The sequence below is a fragment of the Terrapene carolina genome, unplaced genomic scaffold, assembly GCF_002925995.2.
Source record: "Terrapene carolina triunguis isolate 2854851 unplaced genomic scaffold, T_m_triunguis-2.0 Scaffold85, whole genome shotgun sequence".
Taxonomy (NCBI): Eukaryota; Metazoa; Chordata; order Testudines; family Emydidae; genus Terrapene; species Terrapene triunguis.
The window spans coordinates 15015265-15042473 of record NW_020664436.1 but is presented as its reverse complement, the minus strand read 5'-3'; the positions used below and the strand labels follow the sequence as shown (position 1 = coordinate 15042473).

Below are 27209 nucleotides of genomic sequence, written 5' to 3'. Positions count from 1 at the left end.
AATATTTCTGGCTCAGCAATTCACACTTGGATTTTAACACATGGATTGGCCCTAACTTGTTACAAATCTTTTTCATATTTTTCCTGTTCAGTTAATTTAATAAAACATCTCAATACTTCCCTAAACCTTAAATAAATGTTAACATCAAGTTTACATCTGCTTTGACTCCTTTCCCAAAAAGTCTAAGATACAATTTGAGTCCCTTGCTGCTGCGGTCACAAGCAGTTTCCATATCCATACCAAGAGAAGATGAAGTGAAGCACAAATAATACTATTATTTGGGGCGGGGGGAAGGTCCTCCTTTTCAGCATGGAAACAAACTATTAGGATAGGATGACTCCCAAATGCCCCTTGATTTTCATGGGGAAAAGAAACTACAGTGAAGCACAACATTTACCTATTATTTAAGATTTATGGAGCTGCTGAAACATTTTAGACAACTTAACATTCAAATAACAAAAATAAATAAAATGACAATACAATTCTGCTCTGAACAGTGACTATGTAAAAATGGCACCCTCGGATTCAACAGATCTGCTGTCAGTTTTTACTACATCATACATGTTTACTTTTAGTTACTGAATAAGGCCCCCATCCTGCAAATATTTAAAACATGTGCATAACATTACTCATATTAGGTCAATGGAACCACACACAAAAGCAAAATTAAACACATATTTCAGTGTTTGTAGGATCAGGGCCTAAGATTTTAGTGCATTTTACTCTTGGTACCTCTGCAGAGATCACAAAGCTATGAGTATGCAAGGAGGGCTCTATTCCCACTTGCACAAAAAACACTGACAGAATTATTTGTTTAAGTTCCAATCAGTTATACCTATGCAAACCCATTATAGGTAGTAGGACTGTGCAGGTTTATTCAAGGGCCTATTTTGGCCTGCAGAACCTTTATTACTGGTGATGTGGGGAAAAGGACTGAGGCTTGATTTCTCAGGTTGAGTTCACAGGACTAAAAGTTAGAAAAAAAACTATTACTTGTAAACTAAGCACATTTCAAAACAGCAAAGATTTTCAAAAATAGGAGCATTAAGTCATTTAGATATCTGCCTGAGTTTCAGAAGTGCTGAGTACCAACCAGCCCCCATTGGATGTCAATGGGAACTAAATATAAGGAATCTCTGACACACAAGCAAACATGGAATCCCACAATGCCATTTGACACACATTTGGTAAGAATACTATAAAAATCAAGTTATTCTAATTCTGATCTTGCTTCCTCACTCCTGGTGTTCAATTCTGGCATGATTTTCATAGCAGTCACATCACAAGCTTTAGACAGAGATTAATGTTTTATTTAATTTGAAAGCTAGGATTCCCAGCTGCTTTAGGTAGCATACAGCATTAGAATGGGATTTTCAAGAACACTAAGCATTGGCCAAATTCTGCTCCCATTGATTTCAATGAAACCTGAGTTAGGCCAACATGGAATGCTGCTGAAAACCCCATTCTTGAGCAAATAAGAAACTAAGAGGCAGATCCTTAGATGGTGTAAATTGATACTGGAGCACCAGTTGAGGATGTGCCTCTTAGTTTATAGTTTTAGTGATTCTCAAAAATAATGCCAGAATTTAAGCGGGGGGAAAAGAAACAAATTAAATTAAATGCAAAGTTTAGGTCCAATATATTTCACTGTGCTTGAGGTGCAAACAAGTGTGTACAAATGAAAGGCTGGGAACTACCAAAGATTGATAAATTTTGTTTATAACCTCAATGGTTCATGAGGTATAGGGCATTAAAAGCTGTCAATGATCCCATTGGCCCAGGATTTAATAATACTGGTAGCAAGTTCCAAACAAATGCAATGTTTGATCTGTCACCGAAATTGAACTGGGCAGGTGCCATACAACCTTCCCATACACAGGTCTGCCATTACATCTCAAACCTGAACCATAACACACCTATTGTTACAATCATGATTTTCTCTAGTGCATATTATACCAAGCTGTAAGTGGACTATGAGATGTACTTAAATGAAGACTAGGTTGACACTGAAGAACTTATTTTAACTTGTGCCCTTAAGTATCAATTTAAACACTGCGCTCTAGAGGTTAAATGCTATCATTATTTATAAATCTCTGTGGATGTACTTGATGTTAGTGTGCCAATCAACTGTGCCTACTAGCCTATCATATTTTTGCATGTGGTGGGAAGGGAAAGAGAATATACCACACTGTTTCTGAAGACCCAAGTATATCCCCCATTCTAAACTTCACCAAGACCTCACATCATCACTACCACCCTATCAGCCATGGAAAACTGAACACCACTGCTTCCAAAGTTATTAAAAGTAATCTAGAGAGGTCAAAGTTCAGAGATTAAGGAATGCGTTGCTTCCTCAGACATTAAAGCTCCTTGGTTAGCATGGGTGAGACCACACTAAACAAAACAAAACAAAAAAATCAAAGCTGGGTCTCCAGCACTATCCTAATGGGCAAGTTTCTGATCTCTGAAGTAAACAGAGTAACTTCATTGATCTCAACAGAATTATTTTAGACTTTCACTAGTTTAATGGAGAACAGAACCTGCTACACAGAGATAGAAAAAAATAAGTATGTTAAGAAATGTTATTTTAACTTTATTTTAAATTCAGTGTTACTGCAGCAGCCATCAGCATGAACAAGGGAAGCCAAAATATTGGTTTTGTCTAACTGATATAAAAGCCACCCCAACTATGGCATCTTTACACTGAGTAAAAGGGCAAGAAAATGGCATAAAGGGGCTCTAAAGGCCCTGCATGCAGCTAGGTGAGGATTCTCTCAGCACAGGAACTAAGAAAGATAGCCATAAGACGGCCTCCTGAGGATCCCTACACAAGCACTAATAAAAGGGCCATGTTGAGGACAAAGGTGTTGGGGGTAGGGCTGCTCTGAGAAGCACTTCCACCCATAGAACAACCTGAAGCAACCGCTGTACACCCACAGGGCTGTCTAAATTGCACTGAGAGCTGCTCTAGCCCTTGGAGCTGTCCAGAATCAGAAAGGCACAAAGATAGCTTAAAACCACCATAGTCCCCATCCTCCTTGGCTGCAAGTTCTGGCATAGCACACTTCATCCCACAATTATATTTAAAAGCAAAAATGTATAGAATAATATTTTAAAAGCGAAATATATAAAATGCGTGAGAAAAATCCCATTAGAATTTTATGATTATCAGTTTTGCCAACCCCAGGCACTCAAATATCATGAGTCAGGCCAACAAAAATCATCAGATTGGGGTTCTTTGGATTTGCCTCCTGACATTGCAGCATTCAGAGTTCAAATTTTTAAACTTTTCCATGTGACAAGAAATTTACTTTTTTTAAGATGAAAGATAAAATTCCCAGATAATAATCTGATACCAGCAGCTGAGGTTTTCATAAACCACCAAATATTGCAAAGGTCACAATAAGTTACTGGGCACAATACAGGGGTAACCAGGTGAAATTTAAGGGCCTGTGTTATACAGGAGGTCACACTAAATGATTTAACGGTGCCTCTGGCCTTGAACTCTTTGAGTCTAAGGCTATGGTTACACTACAGCGTCTTCCGCCGACATAGCTACCGCCGCTCACAGGGGCTGGAGTAATTTAGCCAATGGGAGAGCTCTCTCCCATCAGCTTAGAGCAACTATACAGAGAGTTTACAGTGATAGTCTAAGAATCAAATCACAACAGTTGGCAATACCAGGCTAATCAAACACTAAGTTTAAACTATTTGATCCTGCCCCTTTAACATCAGCCCTACAGGCATAAACTTCAGATTTTTCCTGTCCCATAGGAATGGAAAGTTTAAATTCTTTATCCCATGAGCAGCTGCCTTACCTAGCAAGGCAGGGAATAAAATATAAGCTATATTTAATTGCTCCACTTCACGCAAATTACTCTGAGAATGATCCCAGTTTACTTTTAAATAATCTTTTCCTGTAAGCCTACAGTACTTCCCACAGTACATTTTCTTCTTATTTAAACCCGACTTGCACAATCTTTCTGATGCTTTCCTAAACATAGATCCAGATGACCACAGCAAGGATGCATCCAAATGCTTTCTGTTCATTAGATTGGTAAGGCAATGGAAAAAGGCACATGAAGTACAAATGTTAAGAGAACTTAGATCCCTTTAGAAACTTATAGTTACCATCAGAAACCACTGGTGTTTTGCCTGTTATATATGGAATTTCCCACCCAAAGGAATACTTGAGCAGGGAAAATATTAAAATATAAGCTTACCTTTGCAATAATAACTTCTTTTTTCAAAATCTTCATCGCATAATATTTTCCACTTGCCTTCTCTCGGACCAAAATAACTTTGCCAAAAGTGCCTTTCCCCAGTAGTTTTAAATAGTCAAAATCATTCATTGTCTGGATGGAAGAAAAAATCAAGAATAGGATTGTACTATGCAGATACTATATATATGCACATTTGGTGCACTGCCACTACTAAACAGTACCATTGACAGCAAGTTAAGACCAAGTTATACACATAGTGGATTTCCACAATCAAATTCAGAATAGTGAAGAACATTTTAGTTTAAGGCTTCAACTATATCTTTAATGCATTGATTAATATAATTATTGCAGTTTATATTCTCTAGAAAAATCCCAAATAATATAATATAAAATAAGTGATCTTATATATCATATGTAATTATTCTTAGCAACAGCACATGCAGAACAAATCAGTCTTACCTCTGAAATTCATGGATTCTGCCAGTTTAAGAAAGATTATCAACTCTAGCAGAACAAAGGGAGTGAAGAAATATGGCCACTTGCAAGCTTCCTTTAACACCAGGCTACTGCTGGCTCTGGACTGGTGTGGGGTTTTTTTGTTTTTTAAAACATACATGATCCACTAACTGCAATACAACGCCAGTAACAGACCTTGCAGCTTAGCACCAGCTGTTGGCTTATTTAAGTCTTTGGGTATAGAGTTTACTGCTTGATTGTTTTCAGAACCAACCTGGTATTTATGTTTGCATTTTTATTTTCTTTCACTTAATTGAACCACTGCAAAATGGAGTCGAAGAAATCAAAATATTAGCAGCAAACAGATCTGGAAACCTTCATATCTATCAATATAAGCAGGCAGGGTAAGGAGGCTGGTGAATCTGGTGACTACCATCGCTCACTCCTTCTTTACATGATGGGTTTAGTTATCCTGAGGGAACCATTCTGAAGCCTCTTGACTGCTCTAAAAGCAGTTTTGAAGTTACAGAAGGCACAAATAAAGGGTGTCAAGATACTGTGAACACTGAATACAGACTGAAAACATGAAAATAGAAACTGCAAATTTAAAAACTATATAAAATACTCTAGTTTAAGAAAGTCTCTCTAAAAAAAAATTAAAAATCTGGAAAATTAGGAACCCAGAAATCACCAACTGTTAGAAATCCAGGAGTGTTTAAAAGGGGCTGAGCCAGAGAAAGGCATTTAGGAGCTGCAAGTAACAACATAATCCACTAAATCTGATCTTCTTGTCAGTGAAAGGGTGCTCCTCATTCCTGGCATTTAATGATAATTCTCCCACAACTTGGCTACTATCAACACACTTCCATGCCTAGTTATTTTTGCTCATACCTAATAAAGATCATGTGTGCGCATGCGCATGTGTGTACACACACCCACAAATACCCCTCTCTTATGAAGGAAAAAAGAAGATTGTACAGGCAACTAGGCCTCCCATCTGTCACCCATCTCAAATGACAATGATGCACTAGGCTGCTTTTCCACATACATGCCTTGCTAAGGGCTAGTCTACACTGGCAACATGGCAGCGCTTTAACCACCTTCCTGAGAGGCGTGGCTCCCAGCGCTGGGGCACTGTCTACACTGGCGCTTTACAGCGCAAAACTTGCTGCGCTCAGGGCGGTGTTTTTTCACACCCGAGTGAGAAAGTTGCAGCACTGTAAATTGCCAGTGTAGACAAGCCTTAAGTGTCACACACTGGGGGGAGGGGAGAGAAGAGATGGAGAGACTCTCCCATAAAATAATCTTTGGTCCCAGGTAATGTGTACTCAGCTGGGAGCCAGAATACTATGGGTTCTGGTCTCACCTCTTCTACTGATTGGTGTTAACATTTCTATGCACTGTGTTCTTTACTGATCAAGGTCTCATATTCCTACCCTAGGGACAGGAAACTATCATTCCCCACAGTTTACAAATAAGGTAATTGAGATGTTGCACATGGCCACTTCAGGCAGATGTGGAAAAAGAACCCAGGTCTCCAAGACAAAAACAATGCAAAATTCATCCACTTAGCCATGATGCCTTTTGGAATGAGTTTGCAAAACCTACATGCTTGACTGTGATGTCTCTAACCACTAGATCACACTCTGCTGCCAGAACCACAAACAGAACCCAGGAATCCCAATATCCAACATCGCACCGCTGTCTCACCTACAGTTGTGTAATCCACTGGCCAAGCATGTGTTATTTCCCTCTTTAGGGGCTGATACACATACAAAATAAAAGCCTATTCATGTATGTATCATTCACTCCTTTCGTTCAAGTGGTAGAGATCTGTGTTGTGGCTCTGAAGCTCCTGGGTTCAAATCCTGCTGACGATCCATGAGGGAAAAGACGGTATGTGACTATGTAATTAAAGCCTGTTTATAATGCATATGCATAAGGGGTATAACTAAAGCTGCACCAACGAAGTTAATTCTGGCATTCCATAGTACTAGGCTTTGCAACTTTAATGCTCAATGTAGAATTTTTAAAGCTAAAATATAAAAAGATACAGGACCACCACTTAAATTTGCACTTATAGGATGACTAAATACCTCATGACATTGCTAATGAGCTACACCGCCTCTTGCTGTAGGTCTCCAGTCTGAATCCAGCCAAACTCAGTGGTACTTAAAATTTGTTCCCATCTAATGTATGTTTTGTGGCTCCTATATGACTATTTTAGTGAATCACATTTCCTGCTTGACAAACTATCATGCTTTGCACTACACCTCTACCCCGATATAACGCGACCCGATATAACACAAATTCGGATATAACACGGTAAAGCAGTGCTGCGGGGGGGAGGGGGGCGGGACTGCGCACTCCGGCGGATCAAAGCAAGTTCGATATAACACGGTTTCACCTATAACGCAGTAAGATTTTTTGGCTCCCGAGGACAGCGTTATATCGGGGTAGAGGTGTACTTGGTAGATTCAGTAGAGATGCTCAGAACCGTGTAGACCATGGAGAACAAAATATCCCTGTAATCCTTAGAAAGAAGTGTTATTTATCAAGGCCAAAACAGACCACTGTGATCATCTAGTCTGACCTCCTGTATAACACAGGCCACAGAATTTACCTGAATTAATTCCTGTTTGAACTAGAGCATATTTTTTAGAAAAATGTCCAGTCTTGATTTAAAGTTTTCCAGTGATGGAGAATCCACCATAACCCTTGGTAAATTGTTCTAATGGTCAATTACCTTCACTGTTAAAAATGTGTCCATTAATTCTAGTCTGAATTTGTCTAGCTTCAACTTCCCCCCACTGGATCATGTTGTACCTTTGTCTGATGACTGAAGAGTCCATTATCAAATTCCTGTTCCCCATTAAGGTACTTACAGACTGTGATCAAGTCACCCCTTACCCTTCATTTTGTTAAACTAAATAGATTGAGCTCCTTGAATCTATCACTTTTACGCAGTTTTTCTAATTCTTTATTCATTCTCATGGGTCTTCTCTGAAACCTCTCCTCTTTATCAACATCCTTCTTGGACTACATTCTTTGTTCCTAGATGTACTTATTTACATTTGGCAATATTAAAACACTTGTGTGTTTGTGCCCTGCCTCCCAAGCAATCCAGAATGTTCTCTATCAATGACTTGTCCCCTTCATTATTTAGCACTCCCCAAATTTGTGTCATCTGCAAACTATCAGTGATGATTTTACGTTTTCTTCCGGGCCACTGACAAAAATGTTAAATAGCATAGGGCCAAGACCCAATCCCTGTGGAACACCATAGAAATACACACACACACAAAGATTCCCCCATTTATAATTATGTTTTGAGACCTTTTAGTTAGACTGTTTTTAATTAATTTAAGTGAGATGTTAATTTTGTATCATCATAGATTTTTAATCAAAATGTCATGCAGTACTAAGTCAAATGCCTTCAAGAAGTCTAAGTATATTACATCAATACTATCACCTTTATTGTTGAAAAAACCTGCCGGTAGATAAATAAAGGGTTTCATTTTCCATGACTGTCTATGCCTTTTACCTGCCCTAAATCTACACAACTGTGTTTAAAGATGAAGTTTATGATTTTAGGTAAACTTTTTGAAAACGTGATCATTAAATAATCTGTATAAAATGCCACACCTGGAACTGCACACAACCTGAGAGCTATGGGCAAGTGACTAAATATGTTTGCTGATTTAGCACAGGAAACTCAGAGGCATAAAAAAGAGAAGTAAAAAATTGCCAGTGGCTGGGGCACAAAGAGCTGTGGGTCTTTCCAGCTAAAGCAAAGATAATCAATAATGGTGACCTCCAGAAGTTTAAACAATTTGATCATGCAAAAGAAGTTTTTAGAACAAAAGAGAAGGAAGAGGATTAACAGGTAGAGATCATCTCAAAAAGGACCTAATCAAGAATGCTTCTTTTACTCGGTTTTAACTTTATATGATGATTTTCTTACAAAAATCTTTAACCAGTTTAATTTTTAGTGAAGGCTTAGCACAGTGGTTCTCAAACTGTGGGTCAGGACCCCAAAGTGGGTTGCAACACCATTATAATGGGATCGCCAGGGCTGGCATTAGACTTGCTGGGGCCTGGACCTGAAGCCCAAGCCCAAGCCCGAGCCCCGGGTGCCCCCCACCTGCGGCTTAAGCCCTTGGGCTTCTGCTTTGCCCCCACCCCACCCTGGGCGGAGGGGTTCAGACTTTGGCCCCCCATGCAGGGCGGTGGGGCTCAGGCAGGCTCAGGCTTCATTCAGTCCCCCCTCCTGGGGTCATGTAGTAATTTTTCTCGTCAAAGGGGGTCACGATGCAATTAAGTTTGAGAATCCCTGGCTTAGCATCATTTCTTTCCTAAAATTATTTTACACGTTTTTTCCCTCCAATTATAGATGTAACTATACATTAAACCTGTATTAATTTATTGCCACATTGGTACTATTTCAACAAGTTGACATACTAATGTTGATTTTGATCCATCAATTCAACGATTTTTCTTTTCTCGCTCTCCATTAGTTTTTCTATTAACTCAGGCTTAAAATCAGTTGTGGTTTACTTTTTCTTTTTTATCCTTATTTATAGAAAATTTAATGTGTAATAATTGTTAAAACTCCATAAAGACTTCCAAAAATATAATCAACATTATTTTACATATATTTTCCATGTGAATATGCATCTGTGAAAGTTCATAAATCAGAAACAGGCTGTATATTAACAAAATGTTTTAATTAGACAGTGACCAGCTATCACCAAACTCTAATGTTCGATCCTGATCATAAATATATTTCTCTAGGTTCTAAAAATGAGGGATAGTTGTTCAAGTAATTACATGGACCCTTTCTCAGTATTGCACAGCTATCATAATATATCTAAACCCCTGAGGAGTAGCAGAGAACTCACAGAATGCCTTTGTCTTGTAAATTAAAGAGCCTTCTACCATCAATCTATAAATCTTATCCACATGTAGGTAGTACATGATACAGCTACTAGTTAGTGGTGATAATTACTCTATTGCTGAACAACAATAGCTTCTTTCATAGACTGATGAAAGGGAGGGATAGCTCAGTGGTTTGAGCATTAGCCTGCTAAACGCAGAGTTGTGAGTTCAATCCTTGAGGGGGCCACTTAGGGATCTGGGGCAAAATCAGTACTCGGTCCTGCTAGTGAAGGCAGGGGCCTGGACTTGATGACCTTTCGGGGGTCCCTTCCAGCTCTATGAGATAAAAATATATGGAGATATTCCTATTTTATTTGATTGAAAATGGTTCTTGCAAGGACCAGCTTCAGAGATCTTTGTCAAGACTGGAAACCAGAAAGGGTCATAAATTATAAGGATAGTATTTCATAAAAAAAATCCTCTCAAACATAAGAACCCAGTCAAAATGTTTCTTGCCAGATTCAGGACCGAACAGAAATCTGGAGTACTGAAAGTTCTAGAAATGAGCAGAAGATCTTAAGAATCTGCACAAAGTGTCTGGACAGGAGAGGGTTTGAGGTCCAACAGAAATTAACCTACAACCTCTTCAAGGGAAAGACTGACTTTTGTTTTCTATATCATACAGCACCAAGCACACCATCAGTTAAATAATACTAAACAATATTTGATAACAATGAATGTCTCAGCTACCTCAAAAAAGAGTTCCAAGGAAGCATGACCAAAATTAAATAAAACTAACAAAATATGTATATTAGGAATTAGATCCTTGGACTTTCAGTCCTGATATCTTCTTTTCACTAAATAGATATACCACTTTTAAAAGTCAGAAATCTATGCGACTAGCCAAAGCCTCCATAAAAGGGATCATCTCTTCCCTCAGAATCATCACAGACTGGGGTGAGTACAGTCTTATCAAAGTCCATTCAGAAAGTTAGCACAGCATCAATGAAGAAGGGAATACTTTGGTCTAGATGAAGACAGTTATAGGTATGATGGGAAGGGCAGAAAGCCAGTCCTATTGTAAGAATCTGTAATCTAATATCTCCACAAACGAAACTAAAATCAGTGCTATCAAGGATGTAGTTTTCACACATGCCGAATCAAAGCAAATATTACAAAGGAAGGCAATAGCCTTGGAGGATTCTGAGTAGTGGCTTAACAGCAGGCCATGGTCATAGATCTAGTGGTGAAGACAAAAGTCTCTTCCTGTTCTCTTCCTGAGTTTACCAGATGACTTAGAGATGGCAAACAGTGCAGAGTAACACAGTGAGGCCTGCCAAGGAATACAATGGGTGGATATTGGGAGATTGAAGAAGCACCCCTCAACCAGAGGAATGAAAGAGCTGGGACTACTAAAAACTTTGATGGGGTAAAGGGGCAAATACCCATTCACCTGAGGGTTTTAGGGAATTAGACTCTTGAGGGGCTTCCATCCATTAGATGAGGTTCTCGTCTCTTGTCCCTCCCCCTCACCTCCTATTTCTCCAGTGTTCTGGTCCTATTTTTTTTTCTTACTTCTTACTCATTCTGCATCCTGAAGAACAAATTTATGAGGTAAGGGAAAGATGGAGAGAGCAGAGCTGCAGGTTCCATACTTCTGTTGTTGGAAGCCAAAATAACTAAGAAAGGTTCACATAGTTAATCCTTGTATAGAGCTGATTGACTCCACTACTGGTGTTTTATTTGAAGGATGAGAAAGAGAATAGGCTTTACAACAAGTTGTGAAAAACTCATAAGAACATACTCTGTGCATAAAGGGACTGATTCTGTTCCTATTTAAATCAACAAGAGTTTTGCCATTGATTTCAATGAGAGCAAGATCCTGCCCATAAGGAACAAGTGCATAGAGGAACAAAAACAATCTTCAGATCCTAATCTAGCAGGATTCTAGTGATGGTATTAACATTTTATAGCTACAGTATACGTTAAGATTTTAAAAGTTATTTATGAAAAGCACCACCTTTGATTTACAGAAGTACCCAGACTGAAGATGATGGAGCCACTTCTATCAAAATTAAATCATACTCTAAAGATCATTTTATTTACAGACTCAATTTACTACATTTCTAGAGCAGAGTAGTCCCATTTCTGTGTATTTGTTTCTTAATCTGATTATGTTCTTATGCTCATAAGTGTACCATATGGAGCAGGCACAAGCAAAATTCATTGGGCTTACATGTAGAATCATGTGACAAAGCTACTGTGTGTAGGACATAATGTACAACAAACCCCTGATGTTAAACAAACCCATATAGAAAACAAATAACAGGATAGATGGTTTATATGGTTATAAATTGTGGTTCTGAGTATACCAACAACTATAAGACCTTCACAAAATCATATGTCTAGACTGATTTCTAACCAGTGAATACTATCTTTTTTCCTACAGAAAAGTCTTTAATAAAAGAAGCAAGAAAAAATATTCTGAATGATTAACATTATTATAGTATTCAGGACTGCTGGCTGCTGACTCTATGGACATACAGGGAAAGTGACGACACATCCTGTATTAAGGTTACTTAAAATGTTTCATTTTTAAAAAAATTCTTGAAACTTTCTTTGAATTTTGGCAGGGAAATAGCCATAGGGTCATGGATGTGCACTTTACTGGCCTCAAAAAACTCTATTCAGATACAGCTGAGTTATTAGGTATCAAAAAACATTTCCCATCTGAGGTTAGCTTTGTACAGCTTGCTTTAGACTTGTTGCCAAAATCCCTCAACATTCTGTAGCACTGTACATGCACTCATCTCAGGCATCTGACTTCAGATTTCACAGAGATCTCATGTTCTCAATAGGACACAGAAAAAAAATTAATCTTCCTCCTCCTACTCCCTCCCATCCCTTTTGGCCTATGGAAAGATGCACTGCACGGTGACACAGGGAGACCATGAGTTTCAAATGCACTTCTTATAAATTGTGTTAATAATTCTGTACTGTTGACAGCCCTTATTGATATGCAATGTCTTATACTCCACTGAGAAGTTACATAAACTGGGAATAGTACTCAGATCTCTAGCCAGGCAGACCCGAATCCCTTCAATTTAGCCACATTGCCTATCAGAAAGACCCTGCCATATCTTTGGGCATGCTGTTTGTAAAAGAGTACTAAACATGTATAGGTAACCCACTGTTTCATTATGTTATATCTCCACCTCTAGTGGCTGGTTGACATAGGACTCTTCCTGTTAACTGATGTAGTTTGTCCTGGAGCATAATTGGTAGAAGTCTGTGCTGCAATGCTAAAAGCTCAGGACTCAAACCTTCCTGATGATGCATGATGAAGAGATTATTACAGCTGCACATAGCAGGACCTGGGTTTTGCCTTATTAAAAACTAGAGCACAGATATTTTGCTCTCTGTGAAAGACGAAAGTCATCAAGAGCCAAATCCTGCTTACTTTTCTCATGCAAATAATAAATTTCTTTAAATGGGACTATTTGCATGAGAAAGGCAAATAGGAGCTGCCCTAAAGAAAAACTATTTCCAAATTTCTATAAAAGTAAAAAAAACTAAAAGGGAAAATGTGAAAATGTATAATGAATTAGTTGACAATTTTTTAAACCCTGGCACAGGCGTCAGTTGCCTGAAAGAGTGAACTGTGGGCTCAAAGAGTGAGTTATATTAAAATAACGAAACCAGAGGCGTTCAGCTTTAATAAAAGAATTGTATACTTCCATGCTTTATGGTAAACAAACTTTTCTATAAATAATTGTCTTTGCATATTGCTTCTATACAAATACACAACTATACACAAGCTATTTACATATTAAGAATCTTATCAGTTATCTCTGTATCCTGTTACCTTTCTTTTATGATGGGTTGTGGAAGCATCCATCTCCTCCTCTCCTATATTGTCTATCTGTGATGTTGGACTACAGTTCATTCTCTCCTCTTCTTGCCTCTGAAGCCTGTCTGCTACAGCTTGGATGGCTTCTGTCCATTCTTCCCTATCAAGAATAAACCCAAATTCCTATTAATAAAAACTAACAAGGCTTGACCCCTTCTGCAACCAAATATTTTCTAATGAATGCACACATAGTAGTAGTATTTTACCTGCAAAGTTATTATGCTACATAATAAAGGAACTACTGAAGTAATTTGCTTCAATTTACTCCCATATACTACATAGTCTGGCAACTGGTACATGCTCTAGATCCAGCAGCATAGGATATATGTGCATGGTAGATTATATCATAATAATTATGTGTGTTTGATTTTGTAAATACTTTAATAGCAAGTTAAATATCTTAATGAGGCAAAGTATAGCTCAGGGTTTAGGGTAGACAGTATTCTGCAATCCCTATACAGTCTATGTTTCTTGATGGGCTTTTTAAAGGAATATCACTAAGAAACAAGAATTGCACAGTATAAGGCAATGTTGGGCTTTTAAAACAATTTAACTACATTTAAATGTGCGTATATATCTATACTAATATAATATTAACAAGACTGAAAGGAAAGCTAGTAGCTATGCAATTTCTAAAATAATGCCAAACCATGGTATTAATCTCCATTGGAAGTGGGCACTAAGAAATAACAAGGATCACAATACAGCTAAGTAATGATACTTACATGGCACCTCATCTCATGTCTCCTACACACTTGTCTTGCGAATGAAAAGTTCATTCTTATTCTTATACTTAAATAAATGTGTATACATCTACTCTAACAAGGAATTGTGATTATAACTTAAGATATAGTCATAGAATATTGCATTTTCTGACAAAACAAAAGATATACTGGAATGGAAAGAAATTCAGAGCTACTGAGAGAAAAAAAATGCGTTTCAAATTTGGTCTATGTTGCTGAAGATGTAACACTTCAGAGACATGTCATGACAACTTTGGATAAGCTGAGCACATTCTTTCCCTTAAGTTATATAAAGTTCTTATCGTACACTTGATACGAATTAGGAATATTTTACAAAGGCTAATATATAAATTCTTAAAATAATTGCACACAAATAATCAGATTATGTAGTAATCAAAATCAAGACTTGTGCCATACTGGTAGATGTGCTGAAACTTCTGCCCAAGAATTTGGAAGACATAACATTCCTCACCGTTCCTCTGGAGTGTCTACATGAAATGTCCTCTCTATGACAGTTGTCCACTGAAGACATCTAATAATAAATGTATTTGGCTTCGGTCGCTCTGTTTTCATTAGCTGGCATTCTAGAAAGATATAAAGGACATTTTTTTTCTTATAAGTATTGCTATTATAATATGGGAAGAGCAAATAAAATTGTTTAGTTACATTATACATAGTTTATATACACATCTAGTATTTATAAGAAGCCATGGAATGAATTACCCAATGCCTAGCTGAACTTGGGGCATGGATGAAAGCTAGTTAGTTGCAGGCAAGATTGAGATAATATTTGTGGGCTGGAGGAAACTTCCAGAAGAGTTGATGGAATTTGTATCAGTGTCTCTCATACAAGGAGAGTGATCTCCATTTGCAAAACAGGTGTGCAACTTGAGGGTGGTGTTAGATCTTGGACTGCTCAAGGATGCCAAGGTAGTGCTTGTAGCTAATGGCATCCCTTTTCCATCTGCACCTGCCAAGATGAATGTGCTCTTTTATCTGCAATGCAAACCAAGCCCCAATTATTTATGCCGTTGTCACTTTAAGATTAGATTGCTGTAGTGTGCTCTCCATGGGGATACACCTTAGGACCATTCAGAAGCTGAAGCTAACAGAACGTTGCAGACAGCTTATAAAGAACATATTATGATCTGCACAGTCTTCTAATAAGCTTCCAGGTGGAATTCAAGGTGTTGGTTTTAATATATAAAACCCTAAATGGTCTGGGAGAGACTAGCTTCTTTCCCCTGGTATTCTGCCACTGTTAAGATTAGCAGAGGGGCTCAAGATGGAGCTCCCTCAATATAAAGAAGAGGGAGCTGCTGACAGGACATTCTCTGTGAGTGGCCCTCTGTTTTGCAGCTTGCTCCCCCAGCTCTGCCAGAGCCATATTTTTCACCTTTCAAGCATACTGTAAAGCCCTTTTTTTTTTTTTCCAGTTTGTTAAAGCTTCTGAGAGTTGAGGTGCATATATTTATGCTGTAATTTTAAAATGTATAAGATAGTTACCCAGAGCACTAGATAGGCACTTATCAATGTATTTTTAAAAACTGAATACATTAAACATAATAAAATAAATATTTGCAATATTGTACATATGAACATACATTAATTCACAAAACTATATTCGCTGTACATCCATAAACATATATTCCTATACAATGAATGGTAATTAGAAGTTTGCTTTTTTTTGCGAGAAGAGAGTTATGTTTAAGTTAAATTCTTCAAAATTTCTTAGGGAAGGAGTAAGTTCATCCAGATCTTCCCATATATAACTGAAAATCAAGACAAAATAGATAAGGCATTTCAGAGAACGAGCTAGACGACAGTTACCTGTAACTGGTGTTCGTCGAGATGTGTTGCTCATGTCTATTCCACAATAGGTGTGCATGCTCGCCACGTGCACCGGTGCCGGAAGTTCTTCCCCTAGCAGTACCTGTAGGATAGCGCCCTAGCGACCCCTGGAGTGGCGCCTCCATGGCGCGGTATAAAGGGAGCTGCGCGCTCCCCCCATCCTCAGTTCCTTCTTGCCAGACAACTCCGACAGAGGGGAAGAAGGGCGGGATGTGGAATGGACATGAGCAACACATCTCGAACAACACCAGTTACGGAAAAGGTAACTGTCTTTTCTTCTTCAAGTGATTGCTCATGTGTATTCCACAATAGGTGATTCCAAGCTATATCTGTTGGAGGTGGGTAGGAGTTCACAAATTCTCGGGACGGAGCACAGCCCTGCCAAACCCGGCATCATCCCTGGTCTGGGAGACGATTGCATAGTGCAAGGTGAACATGTGAACTGAAGACCATGTGGCAGCCCTACAAATGTCCTGAATAGGGACATGGGCTAAAAAGGCAGCCGACAAGGCCTGCGCCCGAGTCAAGTGCACCTTCACAACTGGTGGCGGAGGGAGTCCCACCAGGTCATAACAGGTACGGATGCACGAGGTGATCCAGTTGGAGAGCCACTGAGTGGAGATGGGCCAACAATTCAGGTGCTCGGCCGAGGAGATGAACAGTTGTGAGGACTTTCTGAATGGCTTAGTCCGCTCCAGGTAGAAAGCCAGATCTTGTCTCACATCCAGCGTGTGGAGGTGGCGCTCCTCACTGGACGCATGGGGCTTGGGGCAGAGGACCAGTAGAAAAATGTCCTGACCCATGTGATAGGCGGAGACCACTTTTGGGAGGAACAAAGGGTGTGGGCGGAGCTGGACCTTATGATTATGAAACACCATGTACAGGGGCTCAGAGGTCAGGGCCCTGAGCTCCGAGACCCATCTAGCCGACGTGATTGCAACCAGGAAGTCCACCTTCCATGAGAGGTGTGACCAGGAGCACGTGGCTAGCGGCTCAACCGAGGACCCCATGAGACAGGCCAACACCAGGCTTAGGTCCCACTGCGGGACAGGGGGCCTAACATATGGGAAGAGGTGATCCAACCCCTTAAGGAATCAGCCAGTAATAGCATGGGAGAATACCGTATGGCCCTGCACCGGCGGATGAAAGGCCAATATGGCCGCCAGGTGCACTTTGACTGATGAGGGCGCCAGGCCCTGGGCTCTAAGGTGAAGAAGGTAGTCCAGAATAAACTGGATCGGGGTGGCCACTGGGAAAACGCCCCCCTCGTCTGCCCATCTGGAAAACCGAGACCACTTTGCCAAGTAGGCTTGGCGCGTGGAGGGCCGCCTGCTTTCTAGGAGGACACACTGAACCCATTCCAAGCATGTCCTTTCCTCCCTACCTAACCATTGAGCAGCCACGCCGTGAAGTGGAGTGCCACTAGGTTGGGGTGGAGGAGGCGGTCCTGGTCCTGGGAGAGCAGGTCCGGGCGGGACGGCAACGGCCACAGTGGGGCAACCGCCAGGTCCGTGAGGGTCCCGTACCAATGCTGCCTGAGCCATATCGGGGAAATCAGAAGGACCCTGGCCTTGTCTGTCTTTATCTTTTCCACGACCTTGTCGATCAGCGAGAACGGGGGAAAGGCATAGACAAACTGGCCTGACCAGGACAGGAGGAAGGCATCGGAGATAGCACCCCATCCCAGCCTCCCCAAGAGCAGAAACGGGGACAGCGACAGTTCTGCCGAGTCGCGAACAGGTCCACCTGAGGAGTTCCCCACACTTGGAAAAGTCTGTGCACCACCTCTGGGTGGAGAGACCACTCGTGCTGAGAGGAGAAGTCCCTGCTCAAGCGATCCGCCCACGCATTCCAGGTGCCCAGCAGATGGAAGGCCTGTAGGCAGATGTCGTGGGCTATACAAAAGTCCCACAGCCTGAGGGCTTCATGGCAGAGTGTAAAGGATCGGGCACCACCTTGCCTATTGATGTACAACATCGAGGCCATGTTGTCCGTGAGGACCTTGACCACCCAGCCCGCCAGGTGCGAGCAGAAGGCCATGTATGCCAGCCGTACCGCCCTGAGCTCCTTGACGTTTATGTGGAGGGTCAGATCCTGAGCCGACCACAGACCTTGTGTCTGAACATTTCCCACATGGGCCCTCCATCCCAGGTCCGACGCATCAGACACCAGCTCCAGCAACGGGGTCCTGCCCCTGAACGGGACCCGTTGGAGCATGTTTCTCGGGGAGGACCACCACGGTAGGGAGGTGGTCACTGGCTCGGTTACTGTGAGGACTTTGTCCATCCTGTCCCTGGCCTGGGAGAACTCCAAGGCCAACCAGAACTGGAGGGGCCTCATCCTGAGTCTGGAGTGATGGACCTCATACGTGCATGCCGACATGTGACCCAAGAGCTGGAAGCACGCTCTGGCTGTTGTCACCGGAAACCTTGTGAGCGTGTAAATGAGCCCATTCAGGGTCCCACCTATCCGGTGGGAGGGAGGCTCTGGCCCACGAGGCATTCAAGACCGCCCCAATAAACTCTATGTGTTGAACCGGGACTAACGTGGACTTGGTGTTGTTTACCAACCGGCCCAAAGTGGTGAACATGGACAGAAGGAGTGCCACGTGATCCTGCACCTGCGACCAGGAGCTGCCCTTGACCAACCAGTCGTCCAGATGGGGAAGATCTGGACACCCCCCCCCCCCCCCGGTGCCTGAGGTAGGCCGCCACCACCGACAAACATTTCGTGAATACCCTGGGGGCACTGGACAGGCCAAACGGAAGGACCGTATATTGCTAGTTTTCCTGCCCCACCGCGAAACGGAGAAAGCGTCTGTGCCCCTCGAATATATGAATGTGGAAGTACGCGTCCTGCAGATCGAGGGCGGCGTACCAGTCCCCGGGATCCAGGGAGGGGATGATGGAGGCCAGGGAGACCATGCGGAACTTGAGCTTCACCATGTATTGGTTCAGGCCTCACAGGTCCAAGGTGGGCCTGAGCCCCCCTTTGGCCTTCGGCATAAGGAAATAGCAGGAGTAATACCCCTTGCCTTTGAACTCCCTGGGTACCACTTCCATCGCTCCTAGGCCCAAGAGCCACCCCATCTCCTGCTCGAGTGGAGCCTCGTGCGAAGGGTCCCCCAGGAGGGACGGGGACGGGGGGTGGTTGGGCGGGGAGGAAGTAAACTGGAGGGTGTAGCCCCGGGAGATGGTGTTGAGGACCCATCGGTCTGAGGTCAGTCGCAACCACTCCAGGAGGAAAGCAGACAACCGATTGGAGAAGGAAAGCTTTATTGAGGGTGGATCCCTGATGAGAACTGGCAGGGTGCCTCCAGGCATCCTGTCAAAACGGTCCCGCTTGCTTGCCCTTGGAGGACCAAGGCTGGGGGGTAGGCCGAGACTGCCTCTGTGGGCACCTCTTATAGTCCCACTACTTCTTATAAGCAGTCTCGTATTTTGAGTGGGTGGGCTGAGCAGGAGCTATGACGCCCTTCTCATGGACACCGCGGAGTCCATGGACCGCGCGGCCGTGTCCGCTGCATCCGAAGCCACCTGCAGGGTTGCCCTGGCAGCCACTATACCCTCCTCCACCAGCACTTTGAACTCCTTCCTGTCGCGCTCCTGGAGGGAGTACTCGAACTTGGGCAGGGAGCCCCACAGATTGAACTCATACCGGCCCAGGAGAGCCTGGTGGTTCACCACCCGTAACTGGAAGCTCGAGGATGAATACATTTTTCTTCCAAAAGAGTCCAGCCTCCTTGAATCTTTATTTTTCGGGGTAGGAACTGGCTGGCCCTGCTGTTCCCTGTGGTTGACCGACTCCATCACCAGGGAGTTAGAAGCAGGGTGAGTGTATAAGTATTCATGCCCCTTGGCGGGTACAAAATACTTGCGTTCCACTCTCTTAGAGATGGGGGCCAATAAGGTCGGGGTTTGCCACAGGGCATTCGAAATTTTCACCACTCCTTCTTGGAGAGGCAAGGCCACCCTGCCCAGTGCCGAGGAGGACAGCACGTTAAACAGGGAGTCCAATGGCTCCTCCATCTCCTCTGCTTGGACTCCCTGTTTAACGTGCTGTCCCTTTTAAAGAGTTCTTGGTGGGCCCTAAAGTCCTCCTGCAGGACGGAGGGAGGAGGGGCCAGAATCATTTCATCTGGGGAGGGTGAGGAGGCCGGCACGGTACTTTGTGTGTCCACAGGCACCAGAGGGTCCACCACCTGGTGGTCTTCGGGGATGGTGCCGAGGATGTACGTCCCACCGACTCCTTCCTCAGAGGTCTGGAGAGGGAGGCCGATGGTCCTTCTGAGGCTCCGGCCACCGGGGGCTGCGTCGGGTGCCACGGTGCCCACTGGTACCATTGGGCCGGCCATGGGGCCCAGTGCCACTGCATCTGCTGTGGCACTAGTGGAGCTGGCTGTTTGGCCTGGCCCATCGACGGACGACTACAAAGGCAGGCTGGGTAGACATACGACCTGCCGCTGACCGGGAGGAGCGGTGGCACCAGGAGCGATGCCGACCTCGGGACGGCGATCCCGACGTGGAGGACTAGTATCGTTGGTAACAGCTGCTCCGCGATTGGCTCCGGTGGGCGGACCCGTGACGGTGATACGCCGGCGATCGACGCCCGGGGCTGCGGCGACGGTGCCATGGCGAGGTCCTGGAGTGGTACGCCGAACGGGAACAGATGGTCAGACGGAACCCAACCAGACAGCCTGGTGGGCGTCAAGGGCAATCCACGTGGACTTTGCCCTGAACAGTCGCTGGGCGGCGAACTGCGTTGGGAACGTTCCCTCGACCGAGACCGCTACCGAGCCAGGGGTGACTGCGGAGATCCCAGCGGCGGCTTGCCTCTGGAGCGCTCCTGGTACCGGCATGGACGTAACATCCCGGGCTGCCTGCAGGGCCGCCGGTGTGGAGGGCATCCAGACATCCGGGAAGGCCTGCTCCGAATGGGTCGGGCTACTCCGCTCGACTTGAATTGGAAGCCTAGAGGCTGGTGGGGATCGAGGACTGCCTGACATGGGTCTAGCCTCTGTCCCGGCTTTACTCCGGTGCCGCGGCGAAGGCAGCCTCTTCCTAGCCTCTTGGAGTGCCCGACTAGTTGATGGCACCGAAGGGTCACTGCACACCAACACCACAGTGCCCGGTGCCAACTCGGAGCAGTGCGCCAGAGCCGGGGTCAGCGCCAACTCCATCAGAATAGCCCGGAGCCTAATGTCCCTTTCTCTCTTGGTCCGAGGCTTAAACGACTTGCAAATCTTGCAGCGATTGCTGAGATGGGTTTCCCCCAAACAACGTAGACAGTCCGCGTGCGGATCAATCACTGGCATAGATCACCTACAAGTGTTGCACGACTTAAAACCTGGGGCACGGGGCATGCCCTGGCCCGGGTGCTCTAGCTAAACTAAACTAACTGAACAACTAACTAACTATAGGTACCATACACTGAACGAACAAGCAGTTTTGGGGACGAGCTACAGCAAAGCTGGAGCACAGCAGTTCCAAAGCACCTTCACTGACAGCAAGAAGGAACTGAGGGTGGGGGGAAACGCACAGCGCCCCTTATGGAGGCGCCACTCCAGGGTGTCCCCCTACGGGTACTGCTAGGGGAAAAACTTCCAGCACCGGTGCACATGGCAAGCACGCATTCCTATTGTGGAATACACATGAGCAATCACTCAAAGAAGAATGAGAAATTCCACAGAAAAATGACATAAAGATCACATCTTAAGGACTCATAATTCAGGAAATATAAGTTAACTCTTTACTTTTGCACCTAAGCATTAAGTTTTTAATATGTAACCACACACTATTTTTCAAACAACAACAAAAACATTTCTACAACTGTAGAGACACATCTTTTTAAAATGTTGTATACATATTCAAATGTTGTGATCAATGTCCAGTTAAGTTTATTGACTGAGGTCAAAATCTCAAGAACTGATAATCACGTGCAATTTCCATTGACTTCAATGCTGGATGGTGTTGCGCACTGACTCAAGATTTAGCCTTTAAATCTTTTATAATAAATCTTTTTCCTGCACATTTTAAAATTATTTTCTTAGCACTCATTCATGTTCTATACATTTAGAGAGATATTTTCTCCAATTGCAAACACATACTAATAAAATAAATTACTATTCAGGCAGGGCTGGAATTCACTCTATGTCTTATAAAGCATTGTCCATAATCTATGGTGCTATACAAATGTTTATTATTATTAATAATAATAATAAATTTCATTTTTGACTTCTTACTAGCCTCTGCAATTAGCAAACAGTAGCTTGGAAGTAATTTTCATTACAGTTGGTCAATATTGGAACAATTTTCATTAGAAGTGCATTTGCCAAAATTTTTAATTTCAAAGAAAAATGTTGGAAAATCAAAATTCAGAAATTTTGACAAGCTCTGGTTCTAATACTTTCCAAACATATGTAGAACTCTTATTTAAAACTAATTTTTTAAAAAAAGGAAAACAGTTTTAGAAAAGCAGAGTACCATCACACTTCAAAAATCAACGTTTTACCCATATTTCTCAAGCAGGTGAAAGCACTGAAGTTTACTGGCATCTGGCATACCCACACACCTCATAAGCTAGTGTATGCACATTTACTTGGGTAAGCAACATTCCTACTATGATTCGAAAATGAATAACAGCTCATTTGTTGACCTCTCCTTTCACTGACAGCTAATGAAAAATGTGGTAAAGATGAATGCGCGAGTACTATAATATAGGGTATTACAATTCTTTTCTACTAGTTACTGAAAAACTGCATTACACTTGCAAAGAAAAAATAGTTTGGAAAGTGAAGTACAAAGCATAGAGGAATAAGTGAAGCTGGCTACCAAGAGCTGGCTCAGGATGCTCAAGCAATAGTTGGGTCACTACCAAGAGAAGAGAACAAGCCGCCATAATGTCTTCAAATTTGCTACTATACATAAACAAATGTAATTAAAAGGCTGAATCTCAATTCAAAAAACAGTTGGAAGTCTAAATTATCATTCAAAAAGATGAGTAAGCCAGTAAACAGACTCAACTTTGTGTTCTTGTATGCTAGCCCTCTGTAATTTAGAATTACAAATTTTAATCCTAAATCCTTCAGTGACGTTAGGATTCAAGATCAACCATGAGAGTTTTCTGACCTTTTAATACTAGTCAGGATACAACATCTCAGTGGAGACTAATGTTCAAAAGACTACAATACTAAATGAACAACAGAAATTGGCAATACAGTTTTAGAAAAAAAAATGTATCTTTTCAGGCCATTTCTGATCCTTTGTCTAAGATGGGGAAAAAATAAAGAGTTTAAAAAATACAAAGGACCTTTCTGAATTATTTAACTTACCTCCTTAAAATGAAAAGATGATGTAAAATGCCAAAGGTTAACTTTATTCATTATGGCTACAAAATGTTTGACACCTTCTGAATTATTAGGTAAACTACCATTTTCAAATAAAATGATGCCGCTATCTAAATTAGATAGGTTAGTTAAACTCTCCTAAGCAACTCTAACTACAAGCTGTATTTCAAAATGTTCTGTTTACTTTACACCATTCTGAACCACAGATGACAAAGTTTGCTTGAAGCTGTAATTACTCTGTAAAACTGGGAAGCCAATTAGAGGGCCTGAAACCTGCCAGTTCAAAAAAAAAAAAAAAAAAAGGCAGATCATCTGTTCAGATTTTATTAAAAAGTTTAGTCTGAATTCTATAACTTTAACCATTTAATCACCAGTTTTCTTCTCAATTATATTCATTCACCATAAAAGCTAAAAAGAACACTAAATGGTCATCATGATTAGACAAGAGTACTGACCACGTATTAAGCAATACACACACACACACAAATAGAACTCTTGCTAACTTGATCAGAAGGCTCCCAGCTGCAGATGCAAGAGATTACTTCTGCTATGGAGTGGAGAAACTTGAACACAAAAGCTAATTTCCCAAGATTGCAGCATGATATGAAAGAAACTACATAAAGAAACTACATAAAGTTATGATTAATATTATTGTACAGAGAGTAGGCATTACAACTTACTGATCAAGAGAAGTAACCTCGGTCATTGCATAGCAGACACAAACAGGTTAATTATATTCCACACTACAGAATAAAAAGTGCCTTGATGTAGTTGGTCATGCTCCAAATTCTATTACTTCTGATCCCCCAGAAGGTACTGTGCTGGCACCCACTGATAATTTATCATAGCATGCTCTCATGCAATAAGGGAGGGTGCAAACACTGGCGCTTCACGTGCTAGTGGTAGGTTTTTTAAAGAAAAGAGAGAGCAGAAGATTATATTAAACACACAAATAAATCTGATAATTTTCTTGGTTAATTTAGTGCTCATGAAACTGAGGTATTCATAGCAATAACCTGAGCCAGATATAATACAGTCCCCAGAGCTCTTCTTATGCATCTCAACCCTGACATGCCATCCTCAAACCATTTCAGCCATAGGCCCCTCTTCAGCAGAAATTGAAAACTACAGTATGCCAAGCTGGTGAAGGTTATATGACATGGACATTTGTCTATTAGCTTTAAGGATGAGACCAAGCAACCCATTTTAATTGGTGACCCATGTCAAGACTGGAACCCAAGTCTCCGAAGCTAAATGATACCACACTAATTGCATACCTAGCATTCACATGCTAATATGAAAAAATCCCCAAAAGAGAATCAAACCTAGAATACTAACTGTGGACCACTGAGAGCAAATCCTTTCTAAAGCTTAGTGCCATAAGGTACAGCTGGAAGGAAATACAATTCTTCTCCTCCCCACCCACTCAAACTCCCAAAAAAGAAGTACGAGAGAGAGAGAGAGAGTGTGTGTGTGTGATGTTAATACCATGTTCAGATATACAATGGAGAAATAGTTTATGCTAGTAGAAATACCCTTTCCCATTGTCCATCTCCACTTCCCCTACAATACTGGTAAATTTATTGGTACTTTAGCTTACCTAACATACAAGTGTTAGCTATACACATTAGATCTGAGTAGGAACTACCATAGTTTACTTGTGCACAGTGTACTCATAGTTATAATAGGGGCCATCACTCAAAGAAGAACCTTAGTGTACTCATAGTCAGGTACAAATGTATATAATCTGGAAGGGAAAACCCATAAAAGAAACGTACTGATAAGTGCTGTTCTTTGAGAAATGTCTCTGTGCATCCCCGCGTGTGGAATATGGTACTCCCTGGTGTTGAGGCAAGGAACCTCTACCAAAACTGTGTCTTTGGGGTGCACAATGCCCCCAAGTGATATTGATGGCTGAGGTCTGAGTATATATAAAGGGAGCGGAATCCCTACCAATCTGAGTTCATTCTCCTAAATCGCTGAGTCCCAAAGCGTGACAAGAAGTCTGAAAAAGAGACGATGAGTGGAAAATACGAATGCACAGAGGAGACTCCTGAAGAACAACAATTTCCAGTAATGACAGGTTTCAGAGTAGCAGCTGTGTTAGCCTGTATCCGCAAAAAGAACGGGAGTACTTGTGGCACCTTAGAGACTAACAAATTTATTTGAGCATAAGCTTTCGTGGGCTACAGCCCACTTAATCGGATGCACAGAATGGAACACACAGAAAGAAAATATTTATACATACAGAGAACATGAAAGGGTGGAAGTAGCCATACCAACTGTAAGAGATCAATCAATTGAGATGAGCTATCATCAGAAGGAGAAAAAAAAAACTTTTGAAGTTATAATCGAGATGACCCATAGAAGGTGTGAGGATAGTTAACATGGGAAAATAGATTCAATTAGTGTAATGACCCAACCATTCCCAGTCTCTGTTTAAACCTAAGTTAATTGTATCTAATTTGCATATTAATTCAGGTTCAGCAGTCTCTCTTTGGAGTCTGTTTTTGAAGTTTTTTTGTTGCAAAATTGTTACCTTCAAGTCTGTCACTGAGTGGTTAGAGAGGCTGAAGTGTTCTCCCACTGGTTTTAGAATGTTATGATTCCTGATGTCAGATTTGTGTCCATTTATTCTTTTGCGTAGAGATTGACCAGTTTGGCCAATGTATATGGCAGAGGGGCACTGCTGGCACATGATGGCATATATCACGTTGGTAGATGTGCAGGTGAACGAGCCCCTGATGGTGTGGCTGATGTGATTAGGTCCTATGATGGTGTCACTTGAATAGATATGTGGACAGAGTTGGCATCGGGCTTTGTTGCAAGGATAGGTTCCTGGGTTAGTGTTTATGTTGTATGGTGTGCGGTTGCTGGTGAGTATTTGCTTCAGGTTGGGAGGCTGTCTGTAAGCGAGGACTGGCCTGTCTCCCAAGATCTGTGAGAGTGAGGGATCATCTTTCAGGATAGGTTGTAGATCTTTGATGATGCGCTGGAGAGGTTTTAGTTGGGGGCTGAAGGTGACGGCTAGTGGCGTTCTGTTATTTTTTTTTGTTGGGCCTGTCCTGTAGTAGGTGACTTCTGGGTACTCTTCTGGCTCTGTCAATCTGTTTTTTTACTTCAGCAGGTGGGTATTGTAGTTTTAAGAATGCTTGATAGAGATCTTGTGGGTGTTTATCTCTGTCTGAGGGATTGGAGCAAATGCAGTTGTATCTTAGAGCTTGGCTATAGACAATGGATCGTGTGGTGTGTCCTGGATGGAAGCTGGAGGCACGTAGGTAAGTATAGCAGTCAGTAGGTTTCCGGTATAGGGTGGTGTTTATGTGACCATCGCTTATTAGCACAGTAGTGTCTAGGAAATGGACCACTTGTGTGGATTGGTCTAGGCCAGGGGTCGGCAACCTTTCAGAAGTGGTATGCCGAGTCTTCATTTATTCACTCTAATTTAAGGTTTTGCGTGCCAGTAATACATTTTAACGTTTTTAGAAGGTCTCTTTCTATAAGTCTATAATATATAACTAAACTATTGTTGTATGTAAAGTAAATAAGGCTTTTAAAATGTTTAAGAAGCTTCATTTAAAATTAAATTAAAATGCAGAGCCCCCCGGACGGGTGGCCAGGACCCAGGCAGTGTGAGTGGCACTGAAAATCAGCTCGCGTGCCGCCTTCGGCACCCGTGCCATAGGTTGCCTACCCCTGGTCTAGGCTGAGGTTGATGGTGGGATGGAAACTGTTAAAATCATAGTGGAATTCCTCGAGGGCTTCTTTTCCATGGATCCAGATGATGAAGATGTCATCAACGT

The 27209-nt window shown here is 42.1% G+C and overlaps 1 protein-coding gene across 2 annotated transcripts in view; it reads right to left on the bottom strand.

Annotated features, from left to right (window-relative positions):
- The window catches only part of AKT3 (AKT serine/threonine kinase 3), a 246903-nt gene that overhangs the window by 102063 nt on the left and 117631 nt on the right, over window positions 1–27209 (bottom strand). For both annotated transcript variants that reach the window (XM_024210264.2, XM_024210265.2), the window contains 3 exons: window positions 14683–14794; window positions 13423–13567; window positions 4224–4355 (listed from right to left, as the gene is read on the bottom strand). In XM_024210264.2, the coding sequence (XP_024066032.1) occupies window positions 4224–4355; window positions 13423–13567; window positions 14683–14794 (389 nt within the window). The remainder of the gene's footprint in view (window positions 1–4223; window positions 4356–13422; window positions 13568–14682; window positions 14795–27209) is intronic.